General features: G+C 35.8%; 1 protein-coding gene across 1 annotated transcript in view; it reads right to left on the bottom strand.

Moving 5' to 3' along the window:
- Positions 1-8,140: 8,140 nt before the first annotated feature.
- DBX2 (developing brain homeobox 2) overlaps positions 8,141-14,439 on the bottom strand; it is a 38,780-nt gene continuing 32,481 nt past the window's right edge. The window contains exon 4 of the mRNA XM_010382271.2: positions 8,141-10,077. Within this exon, the coding sequence (XP_010380573.1) occupies positions 9,745-10,077 (333 nt within the window). The 3' untranslated portion in view covers positions 8,141-9,744. The remainder of the gene's footprint in view (positions 10,078-14,439) is intronic.

Raw genomic sequence — 14,439 nt, 5'->3', positions numbered from 1 at the left:
TTAACTGTTTTTCTTATTATAACCACACTGGGATTGAAATCACTATGAAGAAAAATACTAAGAAAATACATGTTTAATTTCAGATTGAAGTTTATGACTACAGGTAAAGCTTAAACAACGTTTTTTAAATTAAACTATACCTTAGATTCAGCAGAACTCTCCCATCTGCATAAGAAGGTATTCATGGCATTGAGAACAGCAGTTACATATCAGAGTGACACTTGCATTGATAAATCATCCCTTGCTGTTGCACTCTTCAAATTAGCAAATGAAATAGCATCATCTGGCAATGGGGCAATATTTATAAATTAAATTTATTAACAGATGCACAAAAAAATCCCTATTTTAGAGAAATCAGGAGAGAATTTAAATAACAGACTTGCTAGTTGGTCTCTTCTTTAACTGGCAATGGGGAGGCCAGTTAAAATGTTGTTCCCAGGTGAGAGACGATGGCCTAGAATGACGTAGTGCATGCAGTATAGAAAGAAATGAATAAATATTTAGGATGTAGAGTCAACTGTATTTTGTGATAAACTATATAGAGGAGACAGAGAGACACAAATAGACAAAGATATTCAAGAATATTCCCAGGCTTCTGATTTAGATGTCTAGATTAAGGTAGTGCATTTATTGAGTCTAAATGTATAATAAGTGGAGCTCATTTGGAGAGGAAGATGCAATCAATTTTGAATGAAACATGAAGTTAATAAATGACTGTAGAAGTCACAATACAAGCTCAATAAACTCTAAATTTATTGCTAAAGTTAAAAAACTCGATATAAATCTGTAGAGGTAAATCAAGACAAATATTATAAAGGTAAAAACAATGTGGCATGGATAAGTACCATACACAGAGTTACTATAGATATTTCATCAAAGAGAAAAAAAGAATAACATGAAATAACATAAAGAGGAGTAAAATTTCAGAAATGTAATGATTAAAAATACCTATAGAAAATAATTGAAAGGATTAATGTATAATTCCTTTTAGCACAAGCAAGCCAATGAAATGTCCAGTTTCTACTATTTATATGAAAGGAATTTAAAGTTTTACAATATATAGAAAGAAGACAATAATACCTATTAAAACAATGGTATTAGGTCTTCTGGTTTTATTTCTTTATGACTTGACGTTCTTTATCATGAAGATTTATATATGTTTATAGAATCATAATATAAAAATATACTTTTGACCAAGGAAAAGTGTTGTTTGAAAGGAAGTCTTAACTAGCATATTTTAAAATGTTATACTAATTGTGGTAGGCTGAAAACATGGCTCCCAAAAGATACCAGGTTCTAATCCCTGAAACCTGTAAATCTTACCTCATTGGGAAAAAGACTCTCTTTACAGATGTGATCAAGTTAAGGATCTTGCGATGGAAATATTATTTTAGATTATCTAACAGGGTTCCAAAGGCAATCTTGTAAGAGGGAGATTTGACACAGAAGGAAGAGAAGGAGGCCATGTCATTGCAGAGACCAATATTGGAGTGATACAGCCACAAATCAAGGAATACTGGAGCCAGCAAAATCTGGAAGAGGCAAGAAATGGATTGTTTCCTACAGCCTCCAAAAGAAGCCAGCCCTGTCAACATCCCCTGGTTCTCAGGCCTTGGACTCAGACTGAATTACATCACTGGCTTTCCTGGTTCTCCATCTTGCAGATGGCATATTGGTCTTCATAATCATGTGTGCCAATTCCCACAATAAATCTCCTCTCATATATCTATACATCTATAGATATAGATAGATCTAACTAGCTAGCTAGATATAGACATATAGATTCTATTGGTTCTGTTTCTCTGGAGAACCCTAATTCAATGAGATTTGCATATTAGAAGAATCATTCTGACTACAGACTGGGGAAGGAGTTGGAAGGGAGCTAGAAGGAATGCAAGGAGATTTCTAGGAAACAAGAAGCAAGCAAGGGATAATGGTGATCTGGAATGCATTAGTGGCTGTGGCGACAGAAAGAAAAAAACAGATTGAAGAGATGTTAAGGGAAATGCATAGATAAAGCTAAGTAATTCATTGCATATGAGGGGAGAGAGGGAGGAAAGTCAAGCTGACTCCCAAGTTTCTGAATTCAGCAACTGGTTATTTTGCTATTTATTGAGAGAAGGAAATACTGGTGATGATTTAAGGTGAGAAAAGGGCTCATTTGAATTTGAGATGTCTGTGAGACATCCATGTCAAGACATGTTCTCTGATTTTAAAAGCAATATGCATTTATAGTGCATTATTCAGAAAACAGAGAACATGGAAAATAAAGCAAACATCACTTTAATTCCACTACCCAGAAATAGCTACAGTTAATATATGGGCCTACAGTCTTTTCTTTAAAGCTGTGTGCACGTGCCTACACACACACACTCATAAACACACACACATATACACATAGGCACACACAAATATTAGGCTATTAACATTTTGTAGTCTACTTTCCCCTTAACAATGAATCATGACCATTTTTAAAGATATTATTCTTCTACATTATTTTCAATGGCCACATAGGATTTCATTATATAATTTGCTAAATTTGATTTAACCAAAGCCCTATTGTTACCAAATTATATTATGAGAAGATTTTTGGACAATGAAACTATGCTGTATATCATTATACATTTGTCAAAACCAATAGAATGAACAACACCAACAGTGAACACTAATTGTAAACTATGGACTTTGGGTGATAATCATGTGTCATAAGGGTTTGTTGATTGTGACAAATACACCAATCTGGTTTGAGATGTTGACAGTGAGGGAGGCTGTAAGTATACAGGGGTAAGGGATATACAAGAACTCTTTATGTCCACTCAGTTTTTCCAGGAACCTAAAATTACTCTAAAAAGAAAGTCTACTCTGTGTGTGTGTGTGTATGTGTGTGTGTGTGTGTGTGCATAGAGAGCGAGCATCCTTGTATACAAAACTGCATATCTATTACTTTAAGATAAATTCCAGTAAATGGCGTTGTCTGTTCAAAGAATATGCTCATTTAACGTGCTTATTGGCCAGGCACATGTTCAATGAGGCATGGTGTCTCCTGCCTGTAATCCCAGCACTTTGGGAAGACTAGGCAGGAGGGTAGAGGATCACTTGAGCCCAGGAGTTCAAGACCAGCCTGGAAAACATAGTGGTATCCCGTTTCTAAAAAATAAAAAAATTGTCCAGGCATGGTAGTGCATGCCTATAGTCCCAGCTACTCCAGAGGCTGAGGCAGGAGGATCGCTTGAGCCCGGGAGGTCAAAGCTTTAGTGAGCCATAATCACACCACACTACACTCTAGCCTGGGTGACAGAGTGAGACCCTGTCTCAAAAAAAGCCACATAGGCAAACTCAGGTTGCTTGTGTTGCCAAATTGCCCTCCAGAAAGTATTTAATAACTTACATTTTTACTAAGAGGGTACAGTTGAGTTGATTTTTGATCCCTGACTCAACACAGCCCATTATTGCATTTCACTCTGTACTTCCATTTATGCCTTCCTCAAAATGGTAAACATTGTTGATGCTTCTGTCAACAACATCCCATTTTGTTAAACACAATGTAGTACCAAGTTCACCTTGTCTTTTGATTACCAGCTAGTTCCATCTCTGAGAAAACGTGTGCCATGCTAATTTGTCTTTATTTAAAATTTCAAAGAAATTCTCACATGGATCCCAGATGTTGACTACTTAATGCAAGAAAGTGTTTCCTCATTATACAAATATGGTATGTGCTCAAAATATTGGCATTGTTTAATGAATCACTTAAAATAACTACATCAGAAAAAACAATGGTTCATGTGTGAGTCATAATTTAAACAATGCCAATTTTTTTATGTGTACCACATTTGTATAATAAGGAAACACCTTCTTGGATTAAATGGTCAACATCTGGAATACATGTGAGGGCTTTGAAAAATTAGCATTGTATTTTCTTAAATTTTCGCAGTATAGAAAGAAATCCACACTGGAGGAAACTTTCACAACAATTTATGTATCCCAGATATTCTTGCAAGTAGTGTGTTGCATGGTTGGTACAAAAGCCGAAGTCAAAGCAATATTAGTCAAGTTCCATGGCAAGGACTGCCAAGGAAGTCTAAGTCTTTTGCTTTTGTTCATTCTAAGCCTTCTCCTCTGATATTGTAGAATATGATTGTAGGAGGTTGAATAGTGGTGCCCCCACAAAAAAAAAAAAAAAAAAAAAAAAAAAAAAAAAAAAAAAATATGTCATGTCCTGAGCCCTGGAAGATGTGAATGCAAGCTTATTTGAGAAAAGGGTCTTTGCAGGTGCTATTAAGTAAGCAATCCTGAGACATGATCATCTGGATTTAGGGTTGGTTCTAAATCCAATGCCAGGTGTCCTTTTAAGAGAAAGGCATAGGGACATTTGGGACACAGACACATAGGGAGAACACATAGGAGAGAAAACCATATGGAGACAGAGGTAGACAATGCAGTCATGCAACCCCAGGTCAACGAATGCCTGGAGCTGGAGCTGGACCTATCAACAACTGGAAAAAGCAGCCTTCTGGATGCATCGGAGGGAGCACGGCCCTCCTGACACCTTGATTTTAGGTGTCCTTCCTCTACCACTGTGAGAGAATAAATTACTGTTGTTTGTGGTAGTTGTTGCAACAGACCTAGGAAACTACAATGCCTATTCAGTATTTGATGGGCATGGCATTCACAGTGAAAGAATTAGATATAGATTATGTATTAATTATATCACTGTATTTTATTCAAATTTGGCATGCCTGGTGTTTGGCTTTTGACTAACATCAAGGAATGATGTTTCTGCTTTAGGTGTAAATAACATTAAAAGTTTCCCAGCTCCCTTTTAACCTTGGAATGTTCTGATCCTGAAAGACTCGCTCCTTCTGTTATTTAAGCAACTTGGAGAAAAAAATCTATAAATTTATAACAAGTGGGAGATTCTAGACTAAATAGGCAAACCAGATTTATCACCTCAGGCTTTGGAGTGGTGACAGATGCCAGATCCCCATTAGTTTGCTTGACTCCTAACCACTTGGTAGACAATAATACATACTCAAAAAGCTAAATAATGTATCAGTTTGACTACAAAGCACAATAAAACAGAGGAATATCATCCCATATTATTACACTCTTGAATTTTGAACGCATGGGATATGTTTTGATAAGCTTTATGGTGGCTTTTTGGAAGCGGCTCTCCCTTTGGTGTATTTGATACACTATATTTAACACCACTAAAAGTATGTTTATTCAGTTTTCATTCTAAGTTTTATGTTTGTTGCAGTTTCATTTAGCTCAAATAAATGATAAACATCAGATTACTTTTCTTAAGTGTATTCTATGGTACAAAAGCCCATGATCATTCTTTATATCACCTGTCATCTCCTAGCCCCACACCCTGGTCCACCTCAAGAAGTGAAAGAGCTACAATGAGATATTACACAGCTGTCATAAAGAGTTTCAAGTAATTTTTAATGACATGGGGCAATGTTCTGTGTACAAAATTGAGTAAAAAAATAGTAGAATCAACTGGATATACACTATGGTCCAAATTTGTTTAGACACACATAGTTACATATATATACATTCAAAAAATGACTGAAAATGTTTCACAAAAGAGTTAAGTTGGCTATCACCAGGTGGAATTATATATGAACTTTACTTTGTTAGCTATATTTTCAAGTGTGCTTCTTTATAACCAGAAATAATAATGTAACAGAACTGAAGTAGTAGCTGGAAGCTAAGGGCCATCTTTGTTAGACTATTGCTATGTCTTTAGGGTAGTTGCTTATTTCAGAAATTGTTTGTAATTAATTCTGCAAAATTTTCCATATGTATTCAAGAACATTCATCCTGACTTCCCCAACTTGCACTATTTGTTTTTTCTTCTCTCGTCCTACTTACCATAGGTATAGGCTGATCTGAGGCCGAGAAGGTGGAAAGAAAAATAGAAATAGGGTACACCTTGAACAAAAGGAAGCTACTGAATTCTGCCCTGGACTCTTTCTGGCTCCTCTTGGGTCCACTGTGGCCTGAATGGAGGAGGGACAGCACAGAAAAGCAGCAGGGTCAAGCAGCTTGCATTTTTCTGCAGGGTGGATCACGGAAGAACCTTGCATTGCAAATGGAAGATGACGTGTTGGAGGATGTCAGAAGCTTATTTTTTGCCCCAAATTCACTGGATCCCATCACCAGCGGAATGGAAAATGTCACAGAATTTCTTCTTGGCAAGAAGACTAGATTAGAAACTCCTTGAGGTCAAGAACCATGCTCTTCATCATACTTGTTTACATAGAGCTAGGATAAGGCTTCATACATAGTACTCGGTAAGTGCTTAAATTTAGAGAGAAAAAATATTTTGAGGAATTTCAGATAGCCAAAATGCAGTGTCTAACAAGCTTATGTACACAGTAGAATAGGCTTCATGGAACCATTAGTCATCAAGGGAGGGGTCATGGAGCACAATGGGGGGTATGTAGTTTTTAAAGGAATGCATCAGAAAGTGGAGTGAAGGGGGCCAGAAAGAACATCTGTGGCTTGGACAAGCATATTTAATTGTGACTTGTATTTGAAAAGTGAACAAGAGTGTGTATTAATGATTCTTGAGAGGTGGGGTGGGTGGCAGGGATTTTGAAGCAGTATGTATGAAGTGTATGCCCAAATCTGAGCACATATCCAAAACTGGTTGGAAGGTATAGCATGTTCATGGACATGTACTTTTAATGTTTGAGAACCACTGGACTGAATAATTGGGTTCCCCATTCAAACCACCATATTACTAAGAAAATAGAACTGTCCTCTAAACATTAATGATCATGGTTTTCGTTGTCTCAAGAGCCAGTGATCATCCCTAACCTGTTTATATATTTCCAACACTAAGTATTTATCTTTCTGAAAGCTTAGGGGATAATGCTCACCATTTTTTCTCATCTGCTTAAGATCTTTTTGATATATATTTTTTTAATTAAAATGTTTCAGCCTCCAGGCTTCTATGGCCCTGGCTCTCACTAGAGCACTATTTGTCTGGAAAGCAGACAACAAATCTACTAACATGTGATCAACTGAAGAAACGGAGTCTGCATCTAGATGGCAGAGAAAATATATATATTTACATGAGGGGAGGAAGGATGGTTAGCAAAACACAAGAGAGAAGGGAGACCCTTCAACAGGATAGGGGGCTCAGCCACTCTCTCCAGCCATTCAGGCAAGTGAAGGCAAAGTGAAAGCACATCGGGCATATGTATGTGTACTGTGTGTGTGTTTCCTAAGTACCAGTAATATATCCATCTAAAGCATACTTTTCCTAAGTGTTAACACATTCCAAACTGGAAAACAATTAAAAGCTTGATTTGTCTATTTGAATATCAAGCTAATTTTACAGTGAGATGCCTCTGCTGGGTCTTAGATGCCTCTGCTGGGTTAGGCCCTGAGGGAAGATTATTTAAGAACCAATTAGCCCTACCTGTGTTATCAGATGGCCATGACAGAGGTTTCTCTTATTTGACTTTCAAGTTACTCTCAAGAAACACTGACCACAGATAAGCATTTTATGATTTTAGCAGTGAGTGATATATATATATGATATATATGTATATCATATATATATGTATATCATATATATATGATAACAGTGATTATGCTTAAACACTCCTATGGGACTATTTTCTATAGAGGCTTCATAGTTAAAGGATTTTGCAATTCCTTAATTTTCTTAAAGTTCAAAATCTAATAGAAAAGACAATACTGAAGATAAAATCATTACCCAAGTAAGATGGTAAAGCTTCTGAATTTCTTTAATAAATCTCACTGCAGTCCCCAAAATGTATCTCTTACAATGCATCCCATAGCTGTGTGAATACATAACACTGGTATGCAATCCCCACATGGTTGGTAAGATTCCAAGATTCAAAACTTGAGTGTCAGGGTTCAAATCCCATTTATTAACCTAATGACGTTGGATAATTACCCCAACCATACTCTGCCTTAGTGTCCTTGTCTGGGTAACAGGAATCCTGATAGTAATTACCATCTACATCATAGGGTTATTGCCATGAAGATTAGATGAGCTAATCTACCCTAAATGCTTAGCACAGTCTCTAGCACATAGGAAGTACCCTATAAATGTAAATGAGGTTAACATTATAAGAATAGAAGCCATACTATAAACCATTTTAAGACTGGTTTTAAATTTCAATTTTTTGTCAGCAGATCCATGCTCCCACTCCCCACAATGAGGCACTGAGACACTGCTTCTAAAATGACTTTTAAGTAAAAGATCATGTAGTAAAGACACGGGTTGACATACCAAGTCCAATTCTATTCGTATAAAATAATTTCCTGCTGTTGATTAAAACCATTATCTTCTGAAATATCTTTTCTAAACACTAAACCCTCAAAAGACATTAACTTCTCAGACTAGCAGAGTTCAGCAAATTAGAAGCCACCATCATTATGCAGCTTACTCACTAACAAAATGACACTTAATGAACTTCTCAGAATGTTTCTTGTCCACAGATTGATAAGAGTTCAAGGCAAAACCACATCATTTCCTATTTTTGTTTCATTTCCTTCAAAGTGAAACATAATTTCTTCTTGGTCCTGGAGTAAAAACTTCTGGATTAACTAAGTAGATCGTTACCAGAAATGCAATTTTAGAAAGACACAATTTCAGGGTAGTCAAAAAACACAAAACATCTGTGTGGTGTTTGTTAATACATAAAAATAACCTAATATGTAAAGTGTATGCCACCTAAGTGGAAAACTGAGTCTCTAACTAGAAGCACAAACAGAAATCATTGTTGATTCTGTTAGTATTGTGGTTTTAAGTCCAGTTAGAAAAATTTTAAGAACTGTGACACCACGGCTTTCTTTAGTCTTGGCCAGAGATCACAAACTTCTTGGCATAGATATTCTGTTTGGCCAATACAGTATTTGAAAAATTACTTGACTCAAATATCTTTAGGTGAGCCATAGCTTTTATTTACCTGACAGGGTCTTAAAGGCATTTTATTTTACAAACCCTGGTCTAGGCCCATCTTTACAGAGAAAAGATAAAAAAAAAGTATTAGTTAAATGGGCCTCCCGATGGCCCGATGGTCCAGAGACTTGGAGATTAAGGATACTAATAGTTATATATAGAAATTCTTCTAATTTGCTTGTTGGGTTCATTTTAAATATATATTTTCAGTGTATGTATCTAGCAGCGGCTCATTTAATGAGGACTGCTGAGCTAAGGTGTTAAAATTCACTTACAGCTGGATACCAAAAGAAGTCGGAAAATAGAGAATTTTTTAAAACATGTTTTTGGGGTATGAAAGTTTGCACCAAAGTCCAAATTTTACATTATTTTCAAAAAATTAAAAACATTCTGTCAATGGTATTTTTCTTCACATAAAAGGAAATGAATTTACTCAATGCAATAGTTAAAGAGAAACTAGTTTCTACTAACACATTTTAATGGATATTTATGTATATACACACATAGAGACACACACACATATACACATACTAAGAGCAGGGACGGAGCCAGCTGTTGCTGTCATTCTTTTCAGTTCCATCATACTTCCTGGGAGATTCTACTCCACTTACAAATTAAGCCTGAGCCTAGGGCCAAACAAGAGAACACCGGAGTGGGTTTCCTAAAGCATTAGTTCATATATCGCTCCAAAGTTGTTAGGCTGTAAGCACTGATGAGGTACAGGCGAGCTGGCATTAGAGCCCAAATGTTACTATTAAGCGTTCTTTTAAATTAACACGGAGGAATGCTTCCATTCAGACGGCCCCAGTAAGTACACCCTTGCTTCCAGCTTCTTCTTCAGAACATAAATACAAGGCACCTTGCAGTGAATTTGCTTCTGGGGGTGGTGCCCCTGAACTCTCCTGGATTAGTCTTTCTGAGGGTTCTGGAGAATTCTTCCTCCATCTTGGACTTGAGTGCTGTTGGGGGACATCCCATATTGAAGGACACGGAGAAGGGAAACCCAGAGCAGACCGTGAGAGGGGATCCTCTTGAAGACCTACTTCTTGGATACACCTGTTGGAAAGCACTTCCTTTTCTTTGGAATTCCGCCATTTCATCCTTCTGTTCTGAAACCAAATTTTCACCTATTGACAAAATAATTGCACAAAATGATCACTTATTCCAGGTTATTTTACTTCAAAATTTTAAACTGTAATTGCTTCTACTATCCCTTCTACAGAATACCTTATTATGAGAGCCGACCTCAAAAAGTCCTTGTGGCTTTTCACATGAACTCCTTCAAAATATCCTTTTTTTTTTTTTTTTTTTTTTTTTTTTTGGGATGGGGTCTCTCTTTGTCACCCTGGTGCGATCTCAGCTCACTGCAACCTCCACCGCCCAGGCTCAAGCAATACTCCCACCTCAGCTTCCTGAGTAGCTAGGATGACAGGCACACACCACCACAACAGGCTAATCTTTATATTGTTTTTGTAGAGACAGTGTTTCGCCATGTTGCCCAGGCTGGTCTTGAACTCCTGAGCTCAAAGAATCTGCCCACCTTGGCCTCCAAAAGTGGTGGGATTACAGGCATGAGCCACCACACCTTGCCAAAAATATCTTAATCTAATATCCCCATACACACATTTGAAACAAAACAACTGTGATAAATTGGTTACACCCTGTAAGTCTGATAGCTTTCAAAATTCAGTTAACTCCTAGATATTTTAAAACATCATCTAGTCTGTGCTGAATTATTTATTCAAAGGAAATGGATGGGCTAGTATTAGCATCTGAGTGTTTATTTTGTGCCAGGCATCAGGCTATGCACTCGGGATGGATTTTATAATTTGATTCTCAGAATGGCTGTAAGAAGTCCTCATTTCACATGTTAAAAAAAACTGAAGTTTGGAGAGATTAACTAGCTCATGGTCATACAGCTAGTGAAATGGAAGCACTGAGACTAGAATTCATGACTGTCTGACTCCGGGGCCCAGGCTCTTATAAACATTCAGACCTCATCAGGAGCTTTCTGAGACTAAATTAAGAATGCATTCTGTAATGCTTTGATAAATTGCAGGCTTTATACAGTTTCCAAGTCTTGATTACTCCCAGGATTTATCAAACTGTAAGAATTAGGCTCAATAAATAACAACTAATTGTAATTAAGCCAAAAGTGCTTATGATGGTGGTTCCTAATTTGAACCGTACCTTCCCCCAACCCATGGCACTTGAGTCTTTATTACTAACCTCCCTCTTTATACACTGTGTAGTCAACTGTGCCTGAGCTGAAAACTTCACAACTGATTTCCTGGAAGCTTAAAAGCCAATCACATTCTTTCCTGTGTATTGCATCACATCCTTATACTAACAATTTAGTTGCTTTCTATTTTTAAAACAAAAACTAGAAAATTTTTATCTGAAGAAATAATTATTATATCAACCAAGCATTTCTCTCAGTGAAGAAAAAAATTCTACCTGAGGCTCTCATTCCAGATTGGAAAAACAATTTCTTCTTTCTTTCAACTTGATTGGCAGTGTTCAAAATGGCAACCAAAGAAATCTACCCCAGGCAATTCAGTGCGAAAGACTGTCATCTCAGTCACAACACCATGATTAAGGCTTTTCATATGAAAACAGAACTAATGTGTACATACCACAGCACTTGGTTCTACTCATGAGCTCATTTATTGTTTGCAGTGGGCATTTATTCCTAGAAAGCATGCCAAGTATTTCTAATGGGTTTTCACTGAGACAGTTTTTTGTTTTCAATAGTGATTCTTTCCTTTGTCATCACATTCGTTATTTCCTCTTCTCTTAGCTTTTCTGTATATCTATAAATATTTGTTGTTAAGTGATATCTCAAAGAAAAAAAGCATAAAAGGAGTTTCCTCACAATCAATCGTGTTGAGACAAATGCATATATGGGGAGTAACATTGAAAGTTCTACCTCTCAAGAAATGCAAAAACAAATTCCAGATAGATTAAATAGCTAAATATAAAAATAAAACTGCAAAAGTTTTAAAAGAAAATAGAGATTATCGTGATAGTCTTGGGGAGACTAATGTTTTCATAAGCATGACATAAAACAGAGGATACATGGAAAAGATAAAAAGGAGGTGAATACATAAAAATGAGAAATTTCTGTACAAACACATGAACAAGCCAGAAACTACCCAACAAAACTAAAAGCAAGAAATCTAAATGATATTTGTGCATCCATGTTCATAGCAGCATCATTCACAATAACCAAAAATGGGAAGCAACCAAGCATCTAGGAACAGATAAATGGATAAATAAAATGTAGTACATACATACAAAGGAATACTATTCAGCCTTGAACAGGAAGGAAATTCTGGCACATGCTACAACAGAAATGAACCTCGAAGATATTATGCTAAGTAAAATAGGCCAGGCATAAAAGTACAAACGCCATATTATTCCACTCATATTAGAGCCTTAGAATAGTCATTAATAGAAACATAAAGTAGAATAGTGGGTGCCAGGAGGTGGGAAAGGGGGAAATGGTGAATTATTGTTTAATGGATACAGAGTTTCAGTTTTACAAGATGAAAAAGTTTCTGGAGATGAATGGTGGTGATGGTTTCACAACAATGTCAATGTACTTAATGTCATTGAACTGAACACTTAGAAAGGACTTTTGCAACATCTGAAACAGGAAAAATTTCCTAACCATAATATTCCATAATTCTTGACTAACAGCCAAAGTATTGCTACATATCAATAAAAAGACAATATGATAGAAAAAAAAGATGCAGCCATGAAAAGGCCAATTCACAGACTACAAATGGCCAATCAAACAATTAAAAGCCCCTCACGTTCTGGTAGTTAGGAAAATTCAAATTGAAAAATAACAAATAGCATTGCCCATGAGAGTGGCGACATTTTTCAAATCATAAATGGTAGAGGTTTTGCAAAATGGAACTATTTGTTAGTAAGAATGAAATTTTCATATGTCAGTATCTAATTTGATACAATGTTGTATTTGGAAAGGAATTTTTAATCTGCCACATTTTAAATGTACGTACACTTTTACACATAAATCTCACACTCTCTTCTTACAAAATATTTTTAAAGTGCATAAAAATTTGTGATAGTAAAAATTGGAAGTAACTTAAAATTGAGGATGGTGAAATGATGGTCTGTTACGAAACAAAAAAAGAATGAAGTAGATCAGTATGTACTGACATGGAAGGAAGCAATCCATAATATTCAAAAAGGAAAAAAGCACCAAACAATACACATTATCAGTAGCATTATTCATAATAGCCCAAAACTGGGAACAATACACATGCCCACCATCAGTAAATGGATGAACTGTGGTATACTACATAATGGTAGTACTACACAGCAATGAATACACATGAGCTTTTACTACACACAACATGAAGATTCTCACAAACATACTGTTAAGTAAAAGAAGCATATATGATTCTATTTACATAAATAATACTGAATGATACTATTTTTTAAAATTTGTTAATAGCTCTATGAGCCTATAATTCACATACAATTCGCCCATTTAAAATGTACAGTTCAAAGGTTTTCATGTATTCACAGATAACGCAACCATCACCAATTTTAGAACATTTTCATCACCTCAAAAGGAAATCCCACACCCTTTTGCTATCTCTGTTCTATTCCCTATTTCCCCCAGCCCTAAGTAGATTCATTTACTTCCTGTCTGTATAGATTTCCCCATTCTGGACCTTCAAATTAATGGAATCATATAATATGTGGTCCTTGTAACTCAGTTATTTCACTCAGTATAATATTTTCAAGGTTCATCCATGTTGTAGTATTATCAGTAAGTACTTCATTCTTTTTTACAGGTAAATAATATTCCACTATATGGATATACCACATTCTGTCTACACACTGAATAATACTACTTACATAAAAGTACAAAAAGAGGCAAAACTAAGAAGTTATAAGTTAGGATAGAGGATACCCTTGGAAGGAGCAGATAGTGAGTGGGAGGGGATACTTGGAGGATCTTCTGGCCTCTACTGCTAGATCTGTGAGCTGGATATACAGGTGATTTGTAGTGTTCTTTAGAAAATGTCAAAATACATGCACAATATGATTAAATTTTTATGTAAGTATGTATATGTATATATATGTATATGTATATATATACACAAACACAATTATCAGCCTCTTCACTTGTAAAATAGAGGTAGTAAAAGTAGTTACTTCATAAAATTTTTGTAAGGATTAATTGACACAAAATGTAAGGGCACATGGTAAGCATGCAAGTGTTTGTGTTACTATATGTTCGTGCATATACAATACACATATAAATTTATTTTTAAAATAATACATGATGTGTCAAAAATTCAAACAAGTGCCATTTGTAAACGACAGAAGTAACCAAGGAATTGGATTCGAGGAGAGTAAGATGAGTTTTCACTTTTATCTTTACAGGTTTCCTTTTTAATTGAATTTACCACAATAAATACCATGTAATTGATATATTGTAATTGATA

This window comes from Rhinopithecus roxellana, chromosome 10 (assembly GCF_007565055.1).
Source record: "Rhinopithecus roxellana isolate Shanxi Qingling chromosome 10, ASM756505v1, whole genome shotgun sequence".
NCBI lineage: Eukaryota > Metazoa > Chordata > Mammalia > Primates > Cercopithecidae > Rhinopithecus > Rhinopithecus roxellana.
Note: the sequence above shows the minus strand (reverse complement) of the source record. Positions and strands in the feature narration are given on the sequence as shown.